The sequence below is a fragment of the Uloborus diversus genome, chromosome 10, assembly GCF_026930045.1.
Source record: "Uloborus diversus isolate 005 chromosome 10, Udiv.v.3.1, whole genome shotgun sequence".
In the NCBI taxonomy this organism is placed as follows: domain Eukaryota; kingdom Metazoa; phylum Arthropoda; class Arachnida; order Araneae; family Uloboridae; genus Uloborus; species Uloborus diversus.
In genome coordinates this window covers 39,052,444-39,075,251 of record NC_072740.1, presented here as the reverse complement: position 1 = coordinate 39,075,251, position 22,808 = coordinate 39,052,444, and the positions used below count along the sequence as shown (strand labels likewise).

Here is a 22,808-nt window from a genome sequence, read left to right as displayed (position 1 = left end):
ATGGACTACAGTAAAACCGCATTACAATGAATTTCAAGGAACTGCAAATTTTCTTCCTTGAAATGGGAATTTAATTGAACGGAACACCATGAAAAATTATATATGAATTAAATTTTGTTGAAAACAACAACTATTTACATAATTCCACAATCAGAATCTTCAAAATATAAGTTATAGTTTAAATTGCTATTACAAATTAGAATAATTACTATATATAAGTAAAACAGTTGATTACATTTTTCATAGAACTGAAAAGTTGACCTTTTTTTTTTGCGGGTTGTGGTCAATTTCTCAAATTAATATATAAAAATATATATATATATATATATATATATATATATATATATATATATATATATATATGTCTCAAACTACTGGCATCCTCAAAAGCTTTAAAAATACTTGCAATGAATTCTTAACCCATTCCACACATTTTTATCACCTTTAGCGGTGACAAACTTTCACTGATCACAAAGTAAATTTTACAGTTATTTATTCACTTACAATTGTTAAATGTGAATTGTTCGTAGTATACATGGTGTCTATAAATGATGAACCAGATTTTAAAAAATTATATTTTCAAAAGTTCTCGATGGAATAAAATAATTAATGCGTAAAATTAAGGAGAAAAGTACCAAGTTTTTTTTACCTTATAAATGTTCGATATGGGACTGTCTTGTCACACGGCATACGTCCGTTCGATGATATAGTTCATGCCACATTCTCTAACATGTCTCTGTTAACGGTTTGTAATGCTGCAGAAATGAGTTGTTTCAATTCTGGGAGCATTTTCGCCAAAAAAAAAAAAACCCAAAAACTTGGTACTTTTTTCCTTAATTTTACCCATTAATTATTTTAGTCCATCGAGAACTTTTGAAAACATGATTTTTTAAAATCGGGTCCATCATTTATAGACACCCTGTATAATTTTTCAAGTAAACAACTGCTGTTGGACAGTAACAGTAATGTCTATTGACTCATCAGAGATTACAAAAATCATGAAAGAATTTTTGCATTATTCTTAAACCACTTCTAAGCTAATTTTATTTCACGATTATGGGCAAAAAATTGTCAATTTTTTATGCTTGCTCTTTTTCATGCCAATATTTTAGCTTATTTCCACACATATATATCTTTTTAAACATAACAGCACCATTCACATACAAAAGTTTCTAAAAATGAATTTGAAACAATCTATTTAATTGAGTAATTTACCTCTAAAGTTATTTTCCTGCACAGTAGAAATCATTAGGCTTTGAACTAATAATACCTAGCTTTTACCTTGATTTACAAATTTTATTTATATCCTTCCCATTTATCTAAATGATTCATAAAAACTCGATTGTGTATGAATACATTTGAAAACACAGAACAGACACAGACTTCAATGTCATAATATAGACTGTAGAATCCTGCTTCCTGATGACTCACGAACACAAAAAATCAAAAGGAAAGAAAAGAATTGCCGAATGAGTGAAATACATTTCAGTTTTTTCTTACCCTTTTGTTTAATTTATTTTCTGTCAGGAAAAATAAATTTGACGATTTTTTTCCTCACACTGCAATTTAAAACTTTGTAACATTTTAAACGAGAAAAATCTGTCCTTTCATCAGGAATTATGAATTTCCCTGAATTTTGCTTTCAGAAATCAGAAATTTTGCTGACTTCGCCTGCTTAGCCAGGTATTCCAGGTCAATAGACACCCTGATTTAGATATTTCCTTCTGTATATGTGGCATATTTAGAGTTTTATGCATTAAGAAACTGCATGTGTATATGCAACATTTCTCTATTTGCAGTGCTCTGAGACATTACAAACATTACCCCAGCTCAATGCTACATTCCTGTGCCAATACCAAGGCACTATCATAAGCAAGAGTGTGAGGCAATTTTTGTTACAGCAAGATTTGAACATTGAGACAAAAAAAATCCTTATGAGATTTGAGCAGTAGGAAACAAAAAAAAATATTATCCCAAGCAAAGGCAATTAAGAGTTAAGATTGCACTGCTTATTATGAGAACACAGAGCAAAGACTATCAATTACTGCTAAATCAGCCACACATAAAAAAGAATATTTTCTTAGTAAGTTTTTGAAATCATTATCTTATCAATTCATTTCAACTATGACTTTTTGTATAAATTGATTTGCAGCTCACTACTCTAAAATTTACGTAACTCAACTATAGTCATGTTTTAAGTATATTTCAGTTTTGAAGCAGCATTTTCTTTCATTTTGAAAAATTGTTGCTGAATTTCCTAAGATTGTCAGTTTTTCTTCAAAAGTGTTTCTTCATATTTCTTCAATTATAAAATATGCTTTGCTCAAAATAACAAAACTTAATAGCAATATCTGTATTTCTACAAAAATCATTCAGCGTTTCAATTGAATCATAAATAAATGAATGGGAAATTCTTAGGGATGCACTGAATATTAAATTTTGCTAAATACCAAATATTTGGTTAAAACTTTTTAACTGTAATATTTGTACTTAATACCAATTTGAAATAGAAAATGTTTATTTTGTGAAATTGAAATGCATTTCCATTTAATATTGTAAATTTATATCTATTTAGTGAAATTATTAATTTTAAAATAAATAAAAAAGGGGTAAATAAAAAAAAATTAAAAAAAAATATATAAAACAATTGAAAAATTAATGTAGTTTAAATGGTGAAATTAGTTCATGTTTATTTACAATCCTGCATAAATGGTTAATTAATTTCTTTCCTGACATATGATTTGGTAAAATATAATCATGGTAACATACTATGTCATATATAAAGAATCTTGCTAGCATTTACTTTACATATAAATACAAACCCAAATTGCTTTTAATATTATGACAAATTAATTTATTCAAGCGACTTTCTGCTATCTTAGTTTCCTCAGTAACTGATGAATAATTTTGTAATTAAAATTGAGCATTCATCAGTAGACATCATTTGTAACCAATTGGATTTTCTCAAAAACTATTTTTCTTGCTTATGAACATGAATTTTAATGGAGCAAATCATTTAATCAAAAGGTTTAGCAGACAACAGAAATGAAGCTCGCATACTCCCATTTGGAAAACCCTTGTGTAAAACTTCAGAAATTAAAACACTGCAAAATTTAATATCCCAGTGTTAGCATTTTTTAAAGCAGCAAATATTACGTGAAATATAGCAGTTAATGTTAAGTAGTAACATTATGAGCTTTTTTGTTTCTGGTTACTGTGTCATATTTAAATGAATTACTAATAAGATTATTTGCCTTATGACATAATACTTAAGGAAAATTGAAAAGTGACAATATTCAAACTCAACCTCTGATTGCTTTCTCTTGCATTAAAATTGAATGTGATCAGATTCGAAAGAAACAATTTGAATTAATTCTGTACTATGAGTAATATACAGTAACTTTTATTCATTACATAAACATTCTTTTTAACCAATTATCGAATGTTTAAATTTGTTTACTATTTGGTTCCTGAACAACGAAGTATTTGGCAGAACTGAATATTTGGTTTGTCTGCCCAATATGCAGTTTTAAAAAATACCAACCAAATATTCGGTACATTTTTAGAAATTACCTACAATTTCATAAATTCATTTTTACTAATGCTTATCAATCAATATTACTGGTATAAATAAATTTTAAGAGTTACTTAGGAAACACAGAACAATCTCAGAAAAAAAACACAGCTTTATTTTTATTCTAGCACTTGATCAGAACCATGTGATTAGAAATTCGCAGGTTTTAATTTAAGATACTATACTGAGGACTTGTAAAATATATGGTGAAATAATACTTATTCTTAAAAATAATTGTAACAGAATTTTTTTCTGTTAAAATTTCATTATACATGTATACATACTTAAAATTTAAAAAGTATTACTAAAAACACCTTTAAAAATACTTAACTGAGATTCATTTGAAATATTTCAAGCAAATTTAGCAATCTAGCTTTAACATTTTCTTAGTACAAGAAAAAAGTTACCTTGATCAGTAAATTTCTACAGTTTGTTTGATTATTCTCTTCAGAGAAAATTTTTGCTAACTCTGTGAATATTTCAATTCTATCCCTGAAAGATCAATACATATTAACTAAATAATACATAAATCAATAAAAATTCAATGTCAGTAACAAACATTATTAAGTAGTATGTCATTCCACAATGGAGCCTCTTCAACAGAACAAAAATTCACCTTATAACATGAAAGTCGTGAGAGAACAGGCTTGTTCTCTCTCTCATGACGTTTTTGTTGCATAGGGGAGTTTTTTGCACTGACGGGCTACCACTCAGTTAGGGCTACCAAAATAGTCATTTTAGCAGCCTCTTAAATGAAAAATAGTCTGCAAAATAGTCGCGAAACAAAGAAAATAGTATCTAAAATAATCTCCCATTATTTTTTAAATAGTATTAATATTAAATCATGCTACATACATTTTGATGAATAGACATACCTCAGTTGCATGATATATAAGCAATATCACCTGAACAAGCGGAGCTCTCTCCAGTTACACACAAATTGATATTAATCCCACATGGTTTCATACAAATCTTATTTCATTGATAAGAATGCAAAAGTTGTGCATATATTTGAGATATATTTATAAAACTATGAAAACATTACAGCAGGTAATTACTTTTTTTGAAATGTAAAAATATAAAAGTTTAAAAAGAAAACTTTTTCTTTCAAGTGCTAATTTGCCTTTTTTCTGTCTTAAATGAAGTAACTTATCATCTCTTCTATTCTGTATATGCATTGAACAAAGCAAAAATTTTGCCAATTTTCACTATATGATATGCTGGTCAATCAAATTGTCTGTTGAGAAACCATCTAACAGCAGTTAAACACACTTTTCTGTTTCAAAGCACTGCTAACACACATTAGTTACTATATAAGGTACAGAACACTTAAATTTAAAAAAAAAAAAACCTAAACACTTTTAAATTCAGTCACTTGTGCATACAAAGCAATCAAAAGCTTTTATTTACATTTACACATTAAAGTTTTATTTACATTTACAGCACAATAAAAAAATGAATGGTAAAAGTCCATTACATGACACAAGGTTAATGTTAGAACCTATATAATTGTAATGGTTATTAGTAGGCATGAGGTTGAAAAAAATTAACGAGTCATCACCCAAAACTTTTCATTATTAGTAGGGTTTAAATGTACTTAAAAAATAAAACAAGCTAGATTGTTTCATAAGTAAGTGTTAATAACAAATTGTAGTATTTTATACCGGACATCAAGCTTTTAAATCACAGAAGAAAAATGCTTAACACTGCTCTAAAATTCATTATCACTTTTGCAGTTCATTTACATCTATACATATAATATTTATTTAGGTTTACAGAAAAGCAAAAAGAATAACAGTAAAAAGGCAAAATGCTCTATGTTCATTAAACGAATACATCGGAATATTACAACAGCAAAGAACATCAAGCAGAGAAAAATGGCAAGGTTGCCATAAGTTGATGTTTCAGAGTAATCTAAAATACCTAAAAAAGGTTGCCTTTTGCTCCCTGTTAACTTTGCTCTGCTATTGAATCAGCACTTTTCTGATAGGAAATTAAGTGCACTTCTTTGTAAATCTAAACTACTTCCTTCTATCCCAGGAAGTACAAGGCACACGGTTGTAACTGCCAAACTGTCTAATCCAAAACTAATATTCCTCTTTGCAAGGTTATAATTGTTGACAAGAAACATGTATTGGGTGCCTGATGGCTGCAATAGAAAAAAAAGGGGGGGGGAGATAAATAAGGCTGCGCTAGCCCATTTGGAAAATTTTCGCATAATTTGGCCGAACAGCATAGGTACTTGAACTGAAGCTTTTTTTTTTAATTTCCTTTTTTTTTAAAAATATGTCTCGTATTTTTTACATTTTAGTGGCTTTTAGGCTGAAATAGTAGCAGTTTTTTTTTTACAAAATAGTCATTTTCCTCTTGATTTAGGCTAAAATAGCCTTCACAGTCTTCATCTCTGCAAAATAGTCTCTCTTTTAGTCCTCAGTGGCAGCTCTGCACTGAAGAAGAGGCTTCATTGTAGATTTGAAATAGCTATATGCTGTAACTTTTTTAGAGTTTGTGTTTTATTTAGACTAGGTTTCACTTTAACCAATTAACAACTCACTTTCATCAACTAATGCTTATTTCTTTAAAGTTTAATATTTTCTTTAAAATTTGACCCACCAATAACATTTTATCGATAAATTATTACAATAAAAAAAAAATAGGTTATAAGGTAGCAAATGTTAAAAATACTTCCCACTATCAAAAATATTAAAACACTTACAAAAAGATGAAATTTCAAACCAATTTGAGTAAAGTTCGTATTCAAATGTTGGCATGTTTAACATAAATAAAGTAATTATTTACATAAAAGGAATTCTAAGGCATATGATGCAAATTGAAATTACTGTGAAGATAACATTCAGAGAGATGAAGATCAAAATTATGCGATCAGGAGGGGAAAAAGGGAAATCAAGCGAAATAAAAAAAAAGAGTGTCCTCCCAGGAAAACAACAACAACAAAAAAAAAACCTGTGATCTTTAAAATTTTGAAATAATGTTGGTTAAATTGAAAAGTGAGATATTTATATGTCTTGAATGACTGTCATAGAGGAAGATTATGTAGTCTTAAACTAAAGATGAAGGAGTTTTGAACGAGTTAGCATCAAAATGTAAGAGATTGAATGGCATTTTAAACAAATTTCGTAAATGAAGGAGCATTAGAGAAATTTTGAAGGAGCATATGAACCCTATAAGAGTTGCAAGGCAATTTATGGAGAAAAGAAGGAACATTAAGCACTTCTGAAATAAACTAATATTTTTTAAGATAAGTAAACTTAAATGAAGAGCCAAAATACTGCTCTTGGCACTACGGTATTCAAAAGTAGTTTGTAAACCAGAAGGAAAATTTAAAAAAAACTTTGTGCTCATGGGAAATTTTGCAAACAATACAACAAAAATAAAAATTGTAAAATTGTGCTTTAAAACAAGCTATGAAAACTGTGTTTAGCATTCTATGGCATAATGGAATAAAAAATCTTCAATATGTTTGAACATGAAACATGTTTTGAAATTTTAAACCATCAAATATTGTAGACTAAATAGCAGTTTTACAACACTATACATTTTGACAGTGCAAAGCATTCCACAGCTGCGTAGTACTAGACTAAATTACATTTCAGCATTGATGAGACAAATACTAAACTAAAAATACATTGAATTATTCATTATATATTTTAACAAACATATTAAAGAAAGAAATTAAATTTAAAAAAATGAAAGGTTTATAAAGGAAAAGACATTAATCAATGCATGTCAAATAGTGCAGTTTTAGTTCAAAATTAATATGCGACATTTATTTGGTACAGATTACCTTGGAACTGAAAGCCATGTTTTAGTGAGCCTGTGTACTGAGTTGCTTTGCAATGCAGCAGTTATGGCTTTTAAAGATGAAAAATTCTTCAAAAGTCGGAGATCCTAAAAAAGAATTACAAATACATTAAAGCAAATACATGTTAAATCATAAGATGGAAAAAAACAAAACATAATGGTGAACATAAACATGTTCTTTAACAGGTATAAAGCTTGGAGATGAAGAATTATGAACATGAAGGCAAATTTAAAAATCATTACATACTAGTAATACAGTAAAATCCTGATTATTCACAAAATTGGGTGGCAGAGATGCTGCGGTTAAACCGTAAAAAGGCTACAATGAGGGACAAATAAGGGAAAAATTGTTTCTTCCTCAAAAACTTGGCAGTATTTATGCATATTTTTTTCTACAAACAGTGTAAAAATATACAGAAGGGTAAAAATGCTTGTGTTTTAGCACCACAGAACTAACATAAATAAAGAACAAATGTATGTATTACAAGGAAGAAAACGCAATAAATAAATAAGCAAATAATAAATAAAATTTAAAATTCACAATTAAAAAAAAACAGCCATTGGTATTTGCTTTTTGCAACGAAAATACATGTTCCTGATTGTTAATGGACATGGAGATAATCCGCTTGCGGATAATAGGGAATTTATTTCAACCCAATAAAATATACCATAATATTACTTGCATGAAGTATATAAATAAAAATAATATATCAGATTATAATTTATATATCAGAATGTCGGTGAATGAAATTATTAGGAAAAATTGCATTTTAAATGCACATCATGGGCAATAAGGTCACTTTAAAAAAAATCATGAAATAGTTTTGAGAAAAAAAAGGGATTTGGTGAAGAACCACTTGTTAAGCATTTAAAAGGTTTCACATGAGCCAATTTTTTGATTTTTAAGAAATGGGTTTTTTGAGTCATCTCACTTCAAAAATCTTTCATTTTTGAAATTTTTCAAAATTGAAAATTTTATTTCCAAGACTGTATGCATCTAAGGATTGTAATAAAATATGTTATGAAACTCTCGTATTTGGCCTTTAGACTGACATCTCCTTTTGGTGAAAAATTTTTTTTTTTTCCAAAAAAATCATAAAATCCATAAAAATGCATTTTCACAACATTTTTTTTCCTTGATCAATATACCCAACTAAATTTTCTAAAACGATGTCTAGATGATATATGGATCCTTATTTATTTTTATAAAAAGAATTATTCAAACAGGTTAAATGCTTTAGAAATAAGTGTTCATTTCAAATCAAGTGTTTTGCTGTTTTTTTTCCCCAAAATGACCGATTTTGTGCAGAATTTTAGTAAGTTGTAAATGAAGAAAAAAAAATTCTAGCAAAATCATTTTGGGATGTTTCATATGCCCCTTAGTTGTAACTAATTATTGTTATTTTTTTAAATTAGTGATAGTCATGAGACCAGCTCTACTTGATCTGAAATGGAATGGCTTTATCTATATCTATCTATCTATCTATCTATCTATCTATATATATATATATATATATATATATATATATATATATATATATATAATATTAATAAAAGTGACAAATATTGAAAAGACCACACCAAGAGCCCATAGATGCGCAACGCAGCAAAACTAAAAAGTATATATATATATATATATATATATATATATATATATATATATATATATATATATATTCTTTTTAATCAGAAATATCAGGACAGCTACAAATTCTGCCTTAACCCGTCAAACTCTAGAAAACAAAAGCAGAGATATGCAATTGTTGCAGCCAAAGAACATGCCTGGAGCTAGTGAGATGGATATTTTGATCTCTCCTACTTAACATGTTTTTAACTGAGTTTTTCTCCCATGTTACTAACTGTAATGACAAAACTGAAGAAAATACTTAGGAAATACAAAACATAAAAAACATTGGAAAGCATATTAGACCAAACTCATGATAGTTCTACATTGTGGATAAGATAACTGTACATCAGTACTTTACTTGAGTCTGTTTGTATTCAACTTGATTTCCAATTAAAACCAAAAAATAAAAATAAATAAATATAATTTTTATAATAATAAAAATAGTTATAATAATAAATAATATTAATAATTATAACAAGTAATAATAACCTCACAATTTTTTATCAATTTCATTCAAGAAATAATTCAAAAAGAATTCGATTCTCCGTTGAAAAAATTATTACCTATTAAATTGAAAATTTTGAACATATTACATTTCACAAAGAATTATTTTTTATTCAGCCAAGCTTAATTATTGACAAATGTCAAATGAATCTGTTATAAGATCACCCTATGTTAGATGAGGCAGTGAGAAACAAAGAGAGAGATATTTTCAAGTTATGAGTAAAGTGTGTTTAAAGATAAGGTCCTAGGTAGGCTTTCATTGAAATTTTTTTCTAAATCATGCTGTATAGCAGCACCTACCATGGCTACTAGTACTCTCTCTTGCCCCAAAACAGATTAGAGGTTCAGTTACCGTTTGCACAGGTTATCTTCAAATTTTTAATTATCACTTACATCCCTATGCTTCTCACTGCCTCATATGGTCACTTTTGCAATATCCCAAGGGGTGACTTCATAGCGAGATTTGATGGTATATGTATGCAATAGGGTTGGGACTTAAATTTTTGTTTGCAGTTTTCTTAATCTCCTGTGGTTATAATTGATGGAACTTCTGTGTTCTGAAGGCTAAAAAGATAGTATTGCAGCTATCTTTGAAAAAAAAAAGAAAAAAATCCAGCACAGTTTGTTTGAAGTTTAGTGTACTGAATGTAAGGTGCGGTAGCATGTAGCATCTTAAAATGTAGAACCTTATACAGCCCTGGACAAAAATACAATGCCAACAATAATAGTGTGATTAAACAGATGTAGCGTAGGAAAGAAGGCAGTATAGTGTATTTTTCATGTATATTATTTTGGCAACGATTAATAGTTAATTAAATAGTTAACATTAATGATGTATAGGTCTCATCAAAAATATTATCTCATTATTTACTCATCAAAAATATCATGTTACTGACAGCTGTTATGAAGCAAGACAGTTATTGGACAAAATTATAAGGCTACTATGCAAAATTTTATACCAGGTAGATATTTTGCCTATAACTGATGCTGTAACATAGAATATAAGTAGCTGCATTTCTGGGCAATGTATCTAGATGAATGATTCTTCCCAATGGCATTAATAACTGTTTTATGATGGTATTATTTTGGTTATTATCTTTACCAGTTAAGCTAACTTACTTTTCAAAAAGTATTTCTAAAATTGATTTGCATTGTTTTAATCTCATTCATTTTTTCTGTCACATAATAAGATCACGATAGCAGAATTTGTAAATTGCCCATTGTACTTAAAATTCTGTCACTTTGCTTTAATTTCTCGCTTTCCGCTTTCAACTCAAGCCAGGCTTGGTTGTTTTTTTGGAGGGTCAGTTAAGTCTGCATGATTTTTTCGACAGATTTGGCTAATTGTTCTTAATATGTTCTTCCTAGCCTCGAATATTTAAATTAGATATTCCGAAACTTAGAGGATTCATTAACGTGTCATTTAAAGTGCTGCCCGTTAAAAAAGAGCTACTCACTTTATAAAGAGCTAATTTTCTATTTTCATAATGTTGTTTCACTGTACATATCATAGCCATAATAAATGAGTTATTTTAACAATGACTCCCTCTGATGTTGCATGAGATAAATTAAACACAACATGATTTTTCTTGAACTATCTTGGTTTCTAAGTTCCACTTCCACAAAATATTAGTAGGCAGAACATTAATGAATGCTTACAGCTTAACATTATCCTATATATAACCTTCTCTGCTCTTTTATTTATTAGGTTCTTCATTAAACATTAAGAGCATCTGAAGTACGAGGCGTGTATTTTAAGTAAGGTCTGTTTTGTCGTGTACCGGCATGCCTCGGGAACAACTGTGCTCATTTTCAGCTCTGTAGATAACCCCTACGATTCTGTTCTATGTTTCCATAATGTTTAAGACTATCAACTTGCCCCTGCATGTGAGATTTGCTCAGTGATATGCTTCTTGTCAGCAACAAACCTGTCTGCTGCATAAATTCATCGACAGATTTGCAAAGATTTTGCTTCCACTGAAGCCATCAATTTGTCTGTAATCAAAGAAGGCAGCTGAGCGCTCCTCATCATGGATGTTGTCATGACCAACTTTGAATTCTCTTACCTATTTACACACTTTGCTTTCACTCATAACAGTATCACCGTACACTTCACAAATCTGCTGATGAATTTCTGCAGCAGACAGATTCCTTGCTGACAAAAAGCATATCACTGAGCGAACCGCACATGCGGGAGGCGAGTTATTAGTCTTAAACATTATGAAAGCATAGAACAGAACTGTACATGTTAGCAAACAGATCTGAAAATGAGCGAGGTTGTTCCCGAGGCATGCCGGTACACAATGGACGTGTTCCTTGCGGTATGCGCACGACCTACTGGTGTCAAAACAAAACGAACTTTACTTAAAAAACATGCCTCCTACATGTCTTCCTTCCCTTTCTTAGGATAGGAATCTCTAATAACACATTACATAAAACAGCAGAGAATTTAAACGGAAAAGTATCTAGCTTGGAGTAGTTTTAAAGTAACTGGCATGTTTTCATTCTAAAAAATCTGTGAAGTCTAAAGCAGTTTGTATAACATAGTGCTCTTTTGCAACAGAAGGATACTTCTCCAGGCAAATTTATGTTATTATAGCAATTTTAAAACTTAGTTCAATTTTTAAGATTAAAAATGAAAGCTATTTTAAAAGTATAGCTAACAATACCATTAAAAGTTACCAATAAATTTATAGGTAAGACACTAACTCTCTTGTATTCAGAAATTTTACTTTTTTTAGGTTTGGGATAAAAAAAAAGAAATACATAAATAAAATAAAATGAAGGAACTAAGTTCAGAAAAAATAATGAAAAAAAAAAGTTTTCTCACATATTCTAAATCATTACTAAAAGATAGTAAATATTATTCAGATGTATCAAAAATTAGACTTACTTGAGCAATATTAACCCATTTCACAATTATTTTTGAGCGTAGTATTGGTTTCAAAGACAAATCTGACAAAATGGTACTAATCACACGCAATGAAACAGCATTAAATTGATTTACAGTAGCTGTAACTGTTGAAGGTGTAACACTCCAACCACGAGCTTTGTCTCGACGTGACCAAACAGATCCAAGACAATGATGAGGAATGAGTCTTTTAAATAGTTCCTAAAAATAAAAAAAGTAAACTTTGGGAAATGTTCACCTAGTACTTTAAATAAACAAAATTATATGCAAAGAAAACAATTGCCAAAATTTGCAGTAGACTTGCTTACCTAACAAACTGAGAAAGCTCGAAAAATACATTTCAATTTGGAGATTGTTTTGCAAAAAAAAAAAAAAAAAAAAAGAAAGAAAGAAAAAGAATAGCAGAAAAAAAAAACATCCTATTAGATATCAAAAGGAAAAAAATAATAATAAACAGTAATAATAAAAGGGACTAAACATAAGGACTCAACTGTATAAATGACATATATAGTAATCAAATATTAAGTTGTGATATCAATGTTTATTCTTTCCTGCATGGTTTATAACCTCGATCCAGGCGCCAAAAGAATATAACTCTAATACTCTTAGTAAGTTCCAGTTCTTGCTGTTGATTTTGACTTGGACCAAACAGTTTGATGAAGTAACTTTGTAAACATTTGTGTGATTATGCCATCCGTTGTAAATAAATAACTATGTCTAAATAACATCTTTTTACTCCTTACTATTAAATATATGACAGTAATTGGGGAATGAGGATCAAAACGCCTTGGGATGCCCAACAATTTGTGGAATTAATAAAAGTTCTAACTGCTAGTAATAACAGAATTGTGGAGGTCACTTTGAAAAAAAGACGAAAACAAAAATATTCCTGAGCACAACAAAAAGGTACGATTACATTTTATCACATTTTGAATATTTTAATTTATCTACAGACATTTTCACAGTATAAACAGATTTGAAAACTATTTACAAATCAAGAATGTTTTCAAGAATAAATAGTTATGCATGAAAATATTACTCAATTGCATTGGATCTGAACATTATAATTTATTATGCTCTTTACTTGCTCCTCAACTTCCAAACAAACTTTCATATGATGATATAATAACTGTTCTTGAAAAACATTTGTGTCCTAAACCTAACATGGACAGATTTCAATGCTGTTTCCAAAATGAAAATATTTCCAATTATGTAGCGGCACTACACAAATTACTTTGACATGTGAATTTAGTTTTGACAGTACAATTTCAGTTGCTAATTTGTTTTTGCGTGCACAATTTATTAGAGGATTGAGAGATGATGTAATTCGAGAAAAACTTAATGGTTTCAGATTTAACTTTCAATGTAGCTGTAGAACAAGTATTACCTTTAGAAGCTTCGAAGATAGACAACCAGGAATTATCAAAACGCAATTAATTTAACAGAAAAATGAGAAGAAGTTCACAAAATTTAGAAGTCACAAAGTAATTTTAGAACAAATCACTCAAATCGTAAACAGAGGAATTTTTCCGAAAATTGATAAAGATCAAATTCTCGCGGTAGATTTTCTTTAAATTTACATTTTCATGAACTTTGAAATAGAGACACTCAAATACCCTTTCCTGTGAATGCCATGTGGATTTTTCAAAACTATTTTGCAACTTTGTCAAAAAAGAGGTCACATACAAAAAGTTCAACACTTTTGAAAAATATAAAGGCAAATAAAATTCAATGTGTAGACAACGATGAATATCTTACATAGCTACAGTTAGCAAAATTTCAAGGAATATACAAATTGCTGATGTTTTTAAATCTAACTTATTGTGTGATTCAGAAAATTTTGGGTTAAAGTATCGATAGAAGGGAAAATGCAAAAGTTTGAAGTTCAGTTTCAGGACTGTCACTTTTGACTAAACAAGCTTTCGATTCATTAAATTTAACAAATAAATTGCAGCCTACAGAGGTGAAGTTTCGATCTTACACTCTTGGTAGTTTTGAACCCTTGGGTCTTGTGATGAAGTGTTAAATATAACAATATCAAAAGCACAGAAACTTGGTACATAGTACCTGACATGCTTACACGAGTGTTAGGAAGAACATGGATTTGACATTTGAAGATAAATTTATCCAATATCGAAGAAAGTAATAAAATTGAAGCACTTTCTGTAAATATAGTTGACGTTTCTAATCTAGTTGATAGCCTCATGAAACAATTTCCAATTGTGTTTGAACAAAAAGTTGGGAAAATTCCAGATTTCACTTGCTCATTAAAACTTCAAGAAAATTCAAAGCCTGTATTCTTAAAAGCTCGAGATGTCTTTTTTGCTTTATGTGAGAAAGTTGATGAGATACTCAAAAATCTAGAACATGATCAGATAATAACGAAAGTGGATTGTAGTGATTGAGGCTCCCCACTTGGTTTTATACCCAAGCCTGATGGCGGTGTTTGCTTGTGTATGGACTACAAATTAGCTAAAATCCACAACTGAAAGGTGTAGATTATCCAATACTAAACACCAATAAGATATTAAGCAGCCTTAGAAATTCTAAATTCTTTTGTACTCTCTAACTTTTCAAAGCACATTTGCCTGTAGTTGTTGAAAATGAAAGTAAAATGATTCAAATAATTTCTCCACATCAAGGAAATAACAAATAAAATGTTTATCATTAGCTATCAAGTCAACTGCAAGTGAATTTTATAGAATTTTGGATCAAATATTGATCAGTCTTCGAGGAATAGAGACATTTTGATGACACAATAATCAATGGAGAAACTCTCTCTGCGTGTTGCGATCCTCTAAATGCATGCTTATGTTTTCAAAAATACAACTTAAACGTAAATAGCTCGAAATGTCCTTTTTTCAATGATAAAATTTCATATTTAGGATATGTTATTGAGAAAAACAAAATCTCAAAGTGCTCACGGAAAAACTGATGCAATAATTCACGCACCTCCACCAAAGAATGGAAGAATCGAAATATTTTTATGTATGGTGGTTACCTACTATTCCAAATTTCTACCAAATGTATCATCTATTTCTACCAAATGTATCACTTATCCGCTAAGCCATTTGCTAAAGAAAAATGTAAAACTCAACTGGTCTGCTAATGGTGAACCCATGTTATCAAACTGAAAAATGACATTGCATTTACGTCAAGATCTCTAGCAATGGCAGAACAGATTTACAGTCAATTGGACAGAGAAGCTTTAGCTACTAAATTTGCCGTTCAAAAATATCCAAATATATTATTGGCAGAGAATTAACTTTGATTACTGACAACAGTCCTCTATATAAAATTTTCCATCACTATAGTAATATGCCCTCAATGACATCACCCCATTTACTTCCATATGCAGCATTCCTGAGTGAGTACCAGTACAAAGTCAAGCATAAAGGTGAAGAAAACAAGAATGTAGATTACCTCTCACGGGCATCATTGAAGGTAAAGATCCAAAAGTTCTTCAAGAAGATATTATTCATTAGTAAACGTTGAATCAAATTTCAACTTCTTCAATTACATATGACGTAATTTCTTAAGAGACAGACAATGATCCAGATTTGTTAGTACTGAAACAAGAAATCTCATCAGGCAAAAGCTAATTATCCTGAATATTCTTTACAAGATGGAATAATTTTCAACAGACACTGAGTCTACAATCCAGAGAAACTTCCAGCAGATTTCCTGAAAGAGCTTCATCACACCCGTTTAGGTAGAGTCAAAATTAAAAATTTAGCAAGTTATGTCTATTGGAAGAACATTGATTGAGACATAGAGCGTCTAGTCTGAAAATGCAGAAGTTGTGCGGAAGTGAAGGACAATCCAGGAAAAATATCTTATCACCACTAGGAAGAACTTTCATCCAATTTTAAAAGAATACATATCGACTATGCAGGACCTTTCTAAGGATATAATTTTCTAATACTTAAGGATACAAAATCAAAATGGTCTGAAATCAAGATTCAAAAAAGCACATCATCAACTATAAGTTTCTTAAAAGATATTTTCAGTGTTCATGGATTACCTCAAGTACCTGTCTCCAATAATGCAAGTATATTTAAAAACAGTGAATTTATAGAATTTTGCAAGAAGTATGCAATTAAACATAGAGAAGCAGCTCCACATCATCCTGCACCTAATGGTCTTGCAGAGAGAAACATAAAAACTCGTAAACAAAAATTGAAAACCATGTGAAATAAAAATATTTCAGTACAGGAAAAGGTACAAGAAATTTTATTCCGCTATCGAGCAACACCTCTAAAATCTGGTAAAACTCCATCAGAACTTTATCTAAGACATCAAATTCAAATAAAACTAGATCTATTGTGTCCACCCAGCAAGGAAAACAAATCAAAGTACATATCACCCCCTATACCAGACCGCATAATCTTAAGCATGGGAGATCGGGCGCAATCATTCTTATGCCAATAATAAGCTGTCATGGAGAAGTGGAAGCATTAAACAACCACTTGGTAAATTGCACTACTTGGTACAATTTGATGAAAGACAGATTATAAAAAGACACATCAACCAATTGAGAAAGTTTGAAGTTCCCAGAATTTTAAAAGTGACTTTTCTCCAAAATAAGAAGTAATTTATTCAAGGAGTTCCCTCTAAAATAGAAATAATTTCGACCCCATGCCATCAGAAATTTGAATCAAGACAAAATCTCTGGCCCCAGTGTCCAGTGAATCAAGCCCTAGTAGAACTTTCCAAAATTTTCATTCGAAGATCAGGAAGAATCCGTCAACCACCACGTTCTCTTGCAAACTATGTAATTTAAGCATGAGAGATTGTAATATCCATGTTTATTCTTTCCTCCATGTTTTATAACCTTGATGCAGGTGCCGAAAGAATACAACTCTAAAACTCTGAGTTTGAGGCTATCTTGTTCAATTTTGACCAAACAGTTCGATAATGTAACTTTATGTGTACATTTGTGTGATTGTGTCCTGTTGTAAATAAATAACTATGTCCAAATAATATCTCTTTACTCCTCACTATTAAAATATAGGGTAACTGCTCAAGTAGTCGGCCACAAAGACATAAAATTGCTTATAAATAGTATATGAAAAACTCAAAATGGGATGTGAGGCATTCCCACATTCATTTACCTATCCCCAATTATCATCCAATAACCAATAACAGTTAAGTTGTGAGTGCTTTTTCTTAAGTAGTAACGAGTCATTTTCTTTTAAATAATGTGCTTGTCATCTTTGTTTGCAATTCTGCTTATTTTTTGGTTACGAAGACACATCTTCTTTAAATGTTAAATACTGATCTTTTTTTTTTCATTCTACTGTAAATTTGTTTTTACTCTTGGTTTAATAGAGTGCATAACATAATGTTTCAATGTAAAAACACACTCCTTCTTAGACTCAACTATTTTTAAATGGGTGGCCTACCACTGAGTACGGAATTCTATCGCACTTCCAGTAGTCAGACATTGCAGTTTGACCACTGTTTTTATGCTGTTAGGTTGATCTACCCAGGAGTCGGACACGTTTTTAATATGGATTTTCTAATGCTCATTAAATAGTAATTAAAATAAAGTATCTAAATACAGCGACAACTTAGCTGTATTAAGTAAAAATTCTTTTTCTAATGTTAATCTTTCTAAAAAAAATTTTTAAATTTTCTGCCTTAACTTTTTTTGGCAAAAAGAGTCATTGTGTCATTTTATTGCTTCTAATATTGATTTTAATTTAGAGTTTTTGAAAGCAAATTATGTATATTCAGTCCATCATTGCGTTTAAAATGAAAGTTCTAATACTCAACATGCCATTACCAAATGTGGTCATTCCATGTCAAGTGATCCAAAGTTTTTTTCCTCACCTTTATGTATTTCTTTGAAATTTGGCTCATCGATTGTACCTTTTAAGGTTACGAAAAGTACAAATTTTTCGACTTTTATCTCTTTTATTTTTTCTTTTATGAGACTTTGATTTTTAGAAAAACTCTTTTTTTTTTCCATGGATGCTTGAACATACAATGAATGATAACTCAGTACCAAACATAGATAGAAAGATTTGGTAAAAATCATTTTAAAGTACATTAGTTGCTGTTTAATATGATATGCAACATGACTAACTATTCATAAAAAATTTTATTTAAAAAAATTAGTTTAAAATTTAAATTTCTCAGAAAACATATAATGAATTTTTTTTAAAAAATCTCAGAAAAATGTGTGTTTTACCTTTGTTTGTACGAAATTTCAAGTTGAGATCTCAATGGGATCATATTGTTTTGAATTTTTGAATAAAATTTGACTTAAGAAATAATGATACTTTTCAGATTCTAGTTAGTTAAATATGGGGTTCTCTTATTAGTGATGGTCTAGTAAGTAATAAATAAACATGACTATGCTTGAAATGAGCTGAGATGAAATTGTAGATTGGAATCCCCCCCCCCGCACCACTTTTTATCTTTTTTTTTTCAAAACTGTATTCAAAAAAAAAAAAGCTGGTATGTAAGAGAAAAATCATAGCAAACTGAGACGCTACAAACATTAGTAGTGACTAAAGCTAAACATGCGGGGGCTGGGAGGGGAGATCATAAAAACTAACAGTCAGCAAAACTTTAACAGACAAATAGAACCACACTCAATTGCAGCTTTTTTTTTTGGAAAGTGGGAAGTAGAGTGAGAGGGAATGTGAAGGGGGGGGGGGGGGGTGCAATCTGGAATGAAGTTTAAAACATGAAAGGTTGGGCTCAAAAGAGCAAAATTTGTTTGATCTATAACTACTTTTAGTATATGTATAAATAGATCTTGTTGCATTAATACTCTCCTTTATAAAAGAAATTAAAAAGAAAACTTTCAATAAAGAAAAGAAAAAAACAGCTACACTCGCAATGTTGTAGAAAGGCAGTTATGTGGACTGACATATGATCTAATACTTTGGTTTATTTTTAGTTTTGTGTGAAAATAATGGAAAAACACAAAAACAATACGGGGAAACATTACTATTTTGTTATGTGATTTTGGTGAAATTACTTCTTTCCTCCCTCCAAAATTAAAGGTTGGTGCAGGGGTTAGTTAAGCAAAGTTATGATGAAACGAATCATAACTTTGCTTATCAGGTATTGAATTAATCAAGTAAAATTTGAAAAGTTAGGATTGAAAAAAGAAACACTTCCTCTGAAAAAACAAAAAACATGTGGGGTAAAAATAATCATCAATTCGATCCCCATGTGAAGCGTGATACTAGTACAGTGTTAATCATATGTTTAGGTGGGGGGAGGGGGAAATGTACTTTGTCTTGCTTTAAAGAAGAACATTTACCAGATTTTAATAAGTTTACTATTTATTTTGTTTTATTTTATTTTTAAATTTATATTTTGAAAACAGCTTTGAAAAAAAAAGACATTAAAAGTGGTGGCATGGGTAGGAGGGTGAGGGGGCTTACCATTCTACAAGTTCATGCCAGCTCATTTCAATCCCATAGCAGTGTTTACTTTCAACTCACTAGACCAGCGATCGGCAACCTAAATTCTGTGCCGATCTACTTTCCATGTTTGGCGAGCGTCAAGATCGACTTGGGGGGAGGGGGGTCTCCCCTCTATGTGACATTGGTAAAATGCTGTTCAAAACAGTGTTTTCCTACTTCAAAAATGTTTACAACATTCGAAACAAGTTTGATCTGTAAGTTGGTTTTTCCTTTTGTGGTCATTTTTTTAAATATTTCTCTTAAATATTAAAAGTTGGGCACTTCTAGCTTCCAGCTATAATAAAAAGCTCAGGAAACGTTTTGAATAACTTTTGTTTCAGAAGCTCTGTCAAATTCTGCAGAAAATAATGTTTTTTATGGTACTCTGAAAAGAGAGAAAAAACTCCAGAATGGTGTAAGGATCAACTGAAAACAGGCTCGAGATCGACGGGTCGATAGTGGTCAGAGAGCAAAAAGGAGAAAATCCAAAAAAAAAACCTGAAAATCATCAGAAAGGGGATGAGATCAAAATAGCCCCAAGAATGATTCCAAAATTAAACAAAAAAAGTCTAATTTACCGGTTTTCAAAGATAATATGAATTCCCTCCCCCCCCCCTTATTAATTTTGTTGAAACAATTAGGTAGAAAGTAATACAATACATGGCACATATTTATTTCCAAAATTTCAGTCCCTGAAAATGGGGATAACTGTAGAAAATTATTTGTATATTACATTATTTTTTCAGTTTTTTTAGCATACATTACTGAAGTGAGATTCAAATTGAAGGAAAAGAACTAAAATCTTTTTTCTTCAAGATGTTTAACCAATGGTTTTGTCATTATTGCTTTTCATTTGTGATTGTTACTAACATCCCACTTTGTACAAATTTGTGCCATATGCACCATTTCTTGCCAGTTTGTTCATTTCTATATAAATTTATATTTTGAAAGAGAAGCAGCAGTTTCTAATTCCCGAGTCCTCGAATAAAGGGTTGAGGGAGCCAGAGTTCAATTTTGATTGCATCCCTCAATAATATCAATTTTTCATATTTCTTAGAGAAAAATATATTTTTGAACTGAAGACACTTAAATTTAACGTATTGAAAATGAGAATGCAAGTTTTAAAATTAGGTTTGTTTGTAAAATAAAAATTTATAACACAGTGAAAAATCTAAGTTTTCCTTATGTGTTAGATAGTTTTCACAGCAAGAATTGAAAATAAATATTCATATAAATAATTGGTTATCCTTTTTCCTTGAATTAGAACTCAACATTTAGTTTAAAAAACTTCACACTACTATTTCAGGATCAAAAGAACAACCTGAAGCTGCTTCATTCAATCATGAAATTCCAAAACATTTTACAAGCTGTAAAGCCTAAACCATTAGAGATTCACCATAAATATTTTGAACGCTTTGTTAAATACATAAAAAAAGTAACCATGCCAAGTTTCAATACAATCCGTGACAATGGGAGTTGGATCACAATTTTTTTCATTGACTTTTGCACTTTTCTAAAATAAATTTAAGAAATAAAAATATTATTTAAATAATTATTAAAGTAAGCAGACATAAAGTAGCATATGGTAAAAAAAAACTTCTAACAATAAAAATGATTGAAATCTCAAACAAGGCATGCAATTTTCGGCAAAACACGTGTTTGACGTTGTTGGCAAAGTTTCTCAAATATACATTTTCGATAGATATTGCGGAGGATGATTTAAGGGGAGGGACATAGAAAAATAAGAAAACAGGGATAGTACTTGATAAAAGTTTCAAAAAAATTAAGGAAATTTTCAGAAAATCAAGGACTTTTTAAGGGTTTTTTAGGGACCTTAATTTTGCTTGATGAAATCAAGGGTTTCTTAAGGGTTTTTTAAGGAGGTACGAACCCTGTTTTAGCAGCGGCAAACTTCACGATGGCAAAATGTAAAGAGACAAAAAATGAAAAGCTCAAATTTGTTCCTTAGCTTTTTTTTCTTTGCACTACAAATTGTAGCAATATGTGAGAGTATGCTTCATGATTTAGCAGCCTGAAGGTATTGATATAGAATATGAACTTGGATGACTTGTGACAACATATTTAATGTGACCCAGACACCATTAGCAAACACAGAGGATTTATGACCAGCTGGCATTAAATCATTGACTCTCCAGCTATGAGTCTAGCTCCTTATTGACCAGGCCACCATGGAACTATGATCTTTTGCAACTCAGCAAGAGGGCGGTCATAGAAGAACAAATATCATTAAATTAAGAGTATTTGTTGGGCAAGTGGTACATATAGGAATTTAAAAACAATGAATATTTGATGTTAGAACCAGTTCACTGAATGGAAGCTTATGCTTAATTTATTCAAAGATATACAAAATAGAGCATGACTCCCTTTTTGCTTAGAATAATTTATTTTCTTCTGTTTGAAAATAAATCAGAAATTTTCACTGAACAGACACGTACATAAGAGTAATTTTATTATATATATATATATATATATACATATATATATATTTCTTTTTAATAGCTCATTATTTTGGTAATGTTTTAAGTTGCAGAAAATGTCAATATGGATTACCAGTTTTGAACAATGGGGGAAAGGGTCAAATTAGCAGGGGTTTTCTAAATGTACTTTTTCATGCCTCTTTTCAAATTTTGTAAAATGGTCAAAAGAATTTGAAAATAAAAAAGTAAAGGAAAAAAATGAGTACTTTAAAACTGAGAAAATTTATAGTGATAGTTAATATGAAAAACTTACATTATCTACGTATGTTAATTGTAAAGCAAAGTCTTTTTCTGGAATGTCAAGAAAGTTGAATGTACGAAATGAGTATCTTCTCTTTCCAATAGTTGCATCTAAAAATCCAGAGCTACCATTTTCTAGAAAAAAAGTTATACGATTAGAAAATCATATTTGAATATCTCATGCATAATCAACAGTAGCAAGAAC

The 22,808-nt window shown here is 30.1% G+C and overlaps 1 protein-coding gene across 1 annotated transcript in view; it reads right to left on the bottom strand.

Moving 5' to 3' along the window:
- Window positions 1-22,808, bottom strand: part of LOC129231367 (ral guanine nucleotide dissociation stimulator-like 1) — a 57,294-nt gene that overhangs the window by 19,393 nt on the left and 15,093 nt on the right. The window contains exons 6-9 of the mRNA XM_054865663.1: window positions 22,617-22,738; window positions 12,421-12,639; window positions 7,380-7,483; window positions 3,982-4,066 (exon numbers count right to left, since the gene is read on the bottom strand). Of these exons, the coding sequence (XP_054721638.1) occupies window positions 3,982-4,066; window positions 7,380-7,483; window positions 12,421-12,639; window positions 22,617-22,738 (530 nt within the window). The remainder of the gene's footprint in view (window positions 1-3,981; window positions 4,067-7,379; window positions 7,484-12,420; window positions 12,640-22,616; window positions 22,739-22,808) is intronic.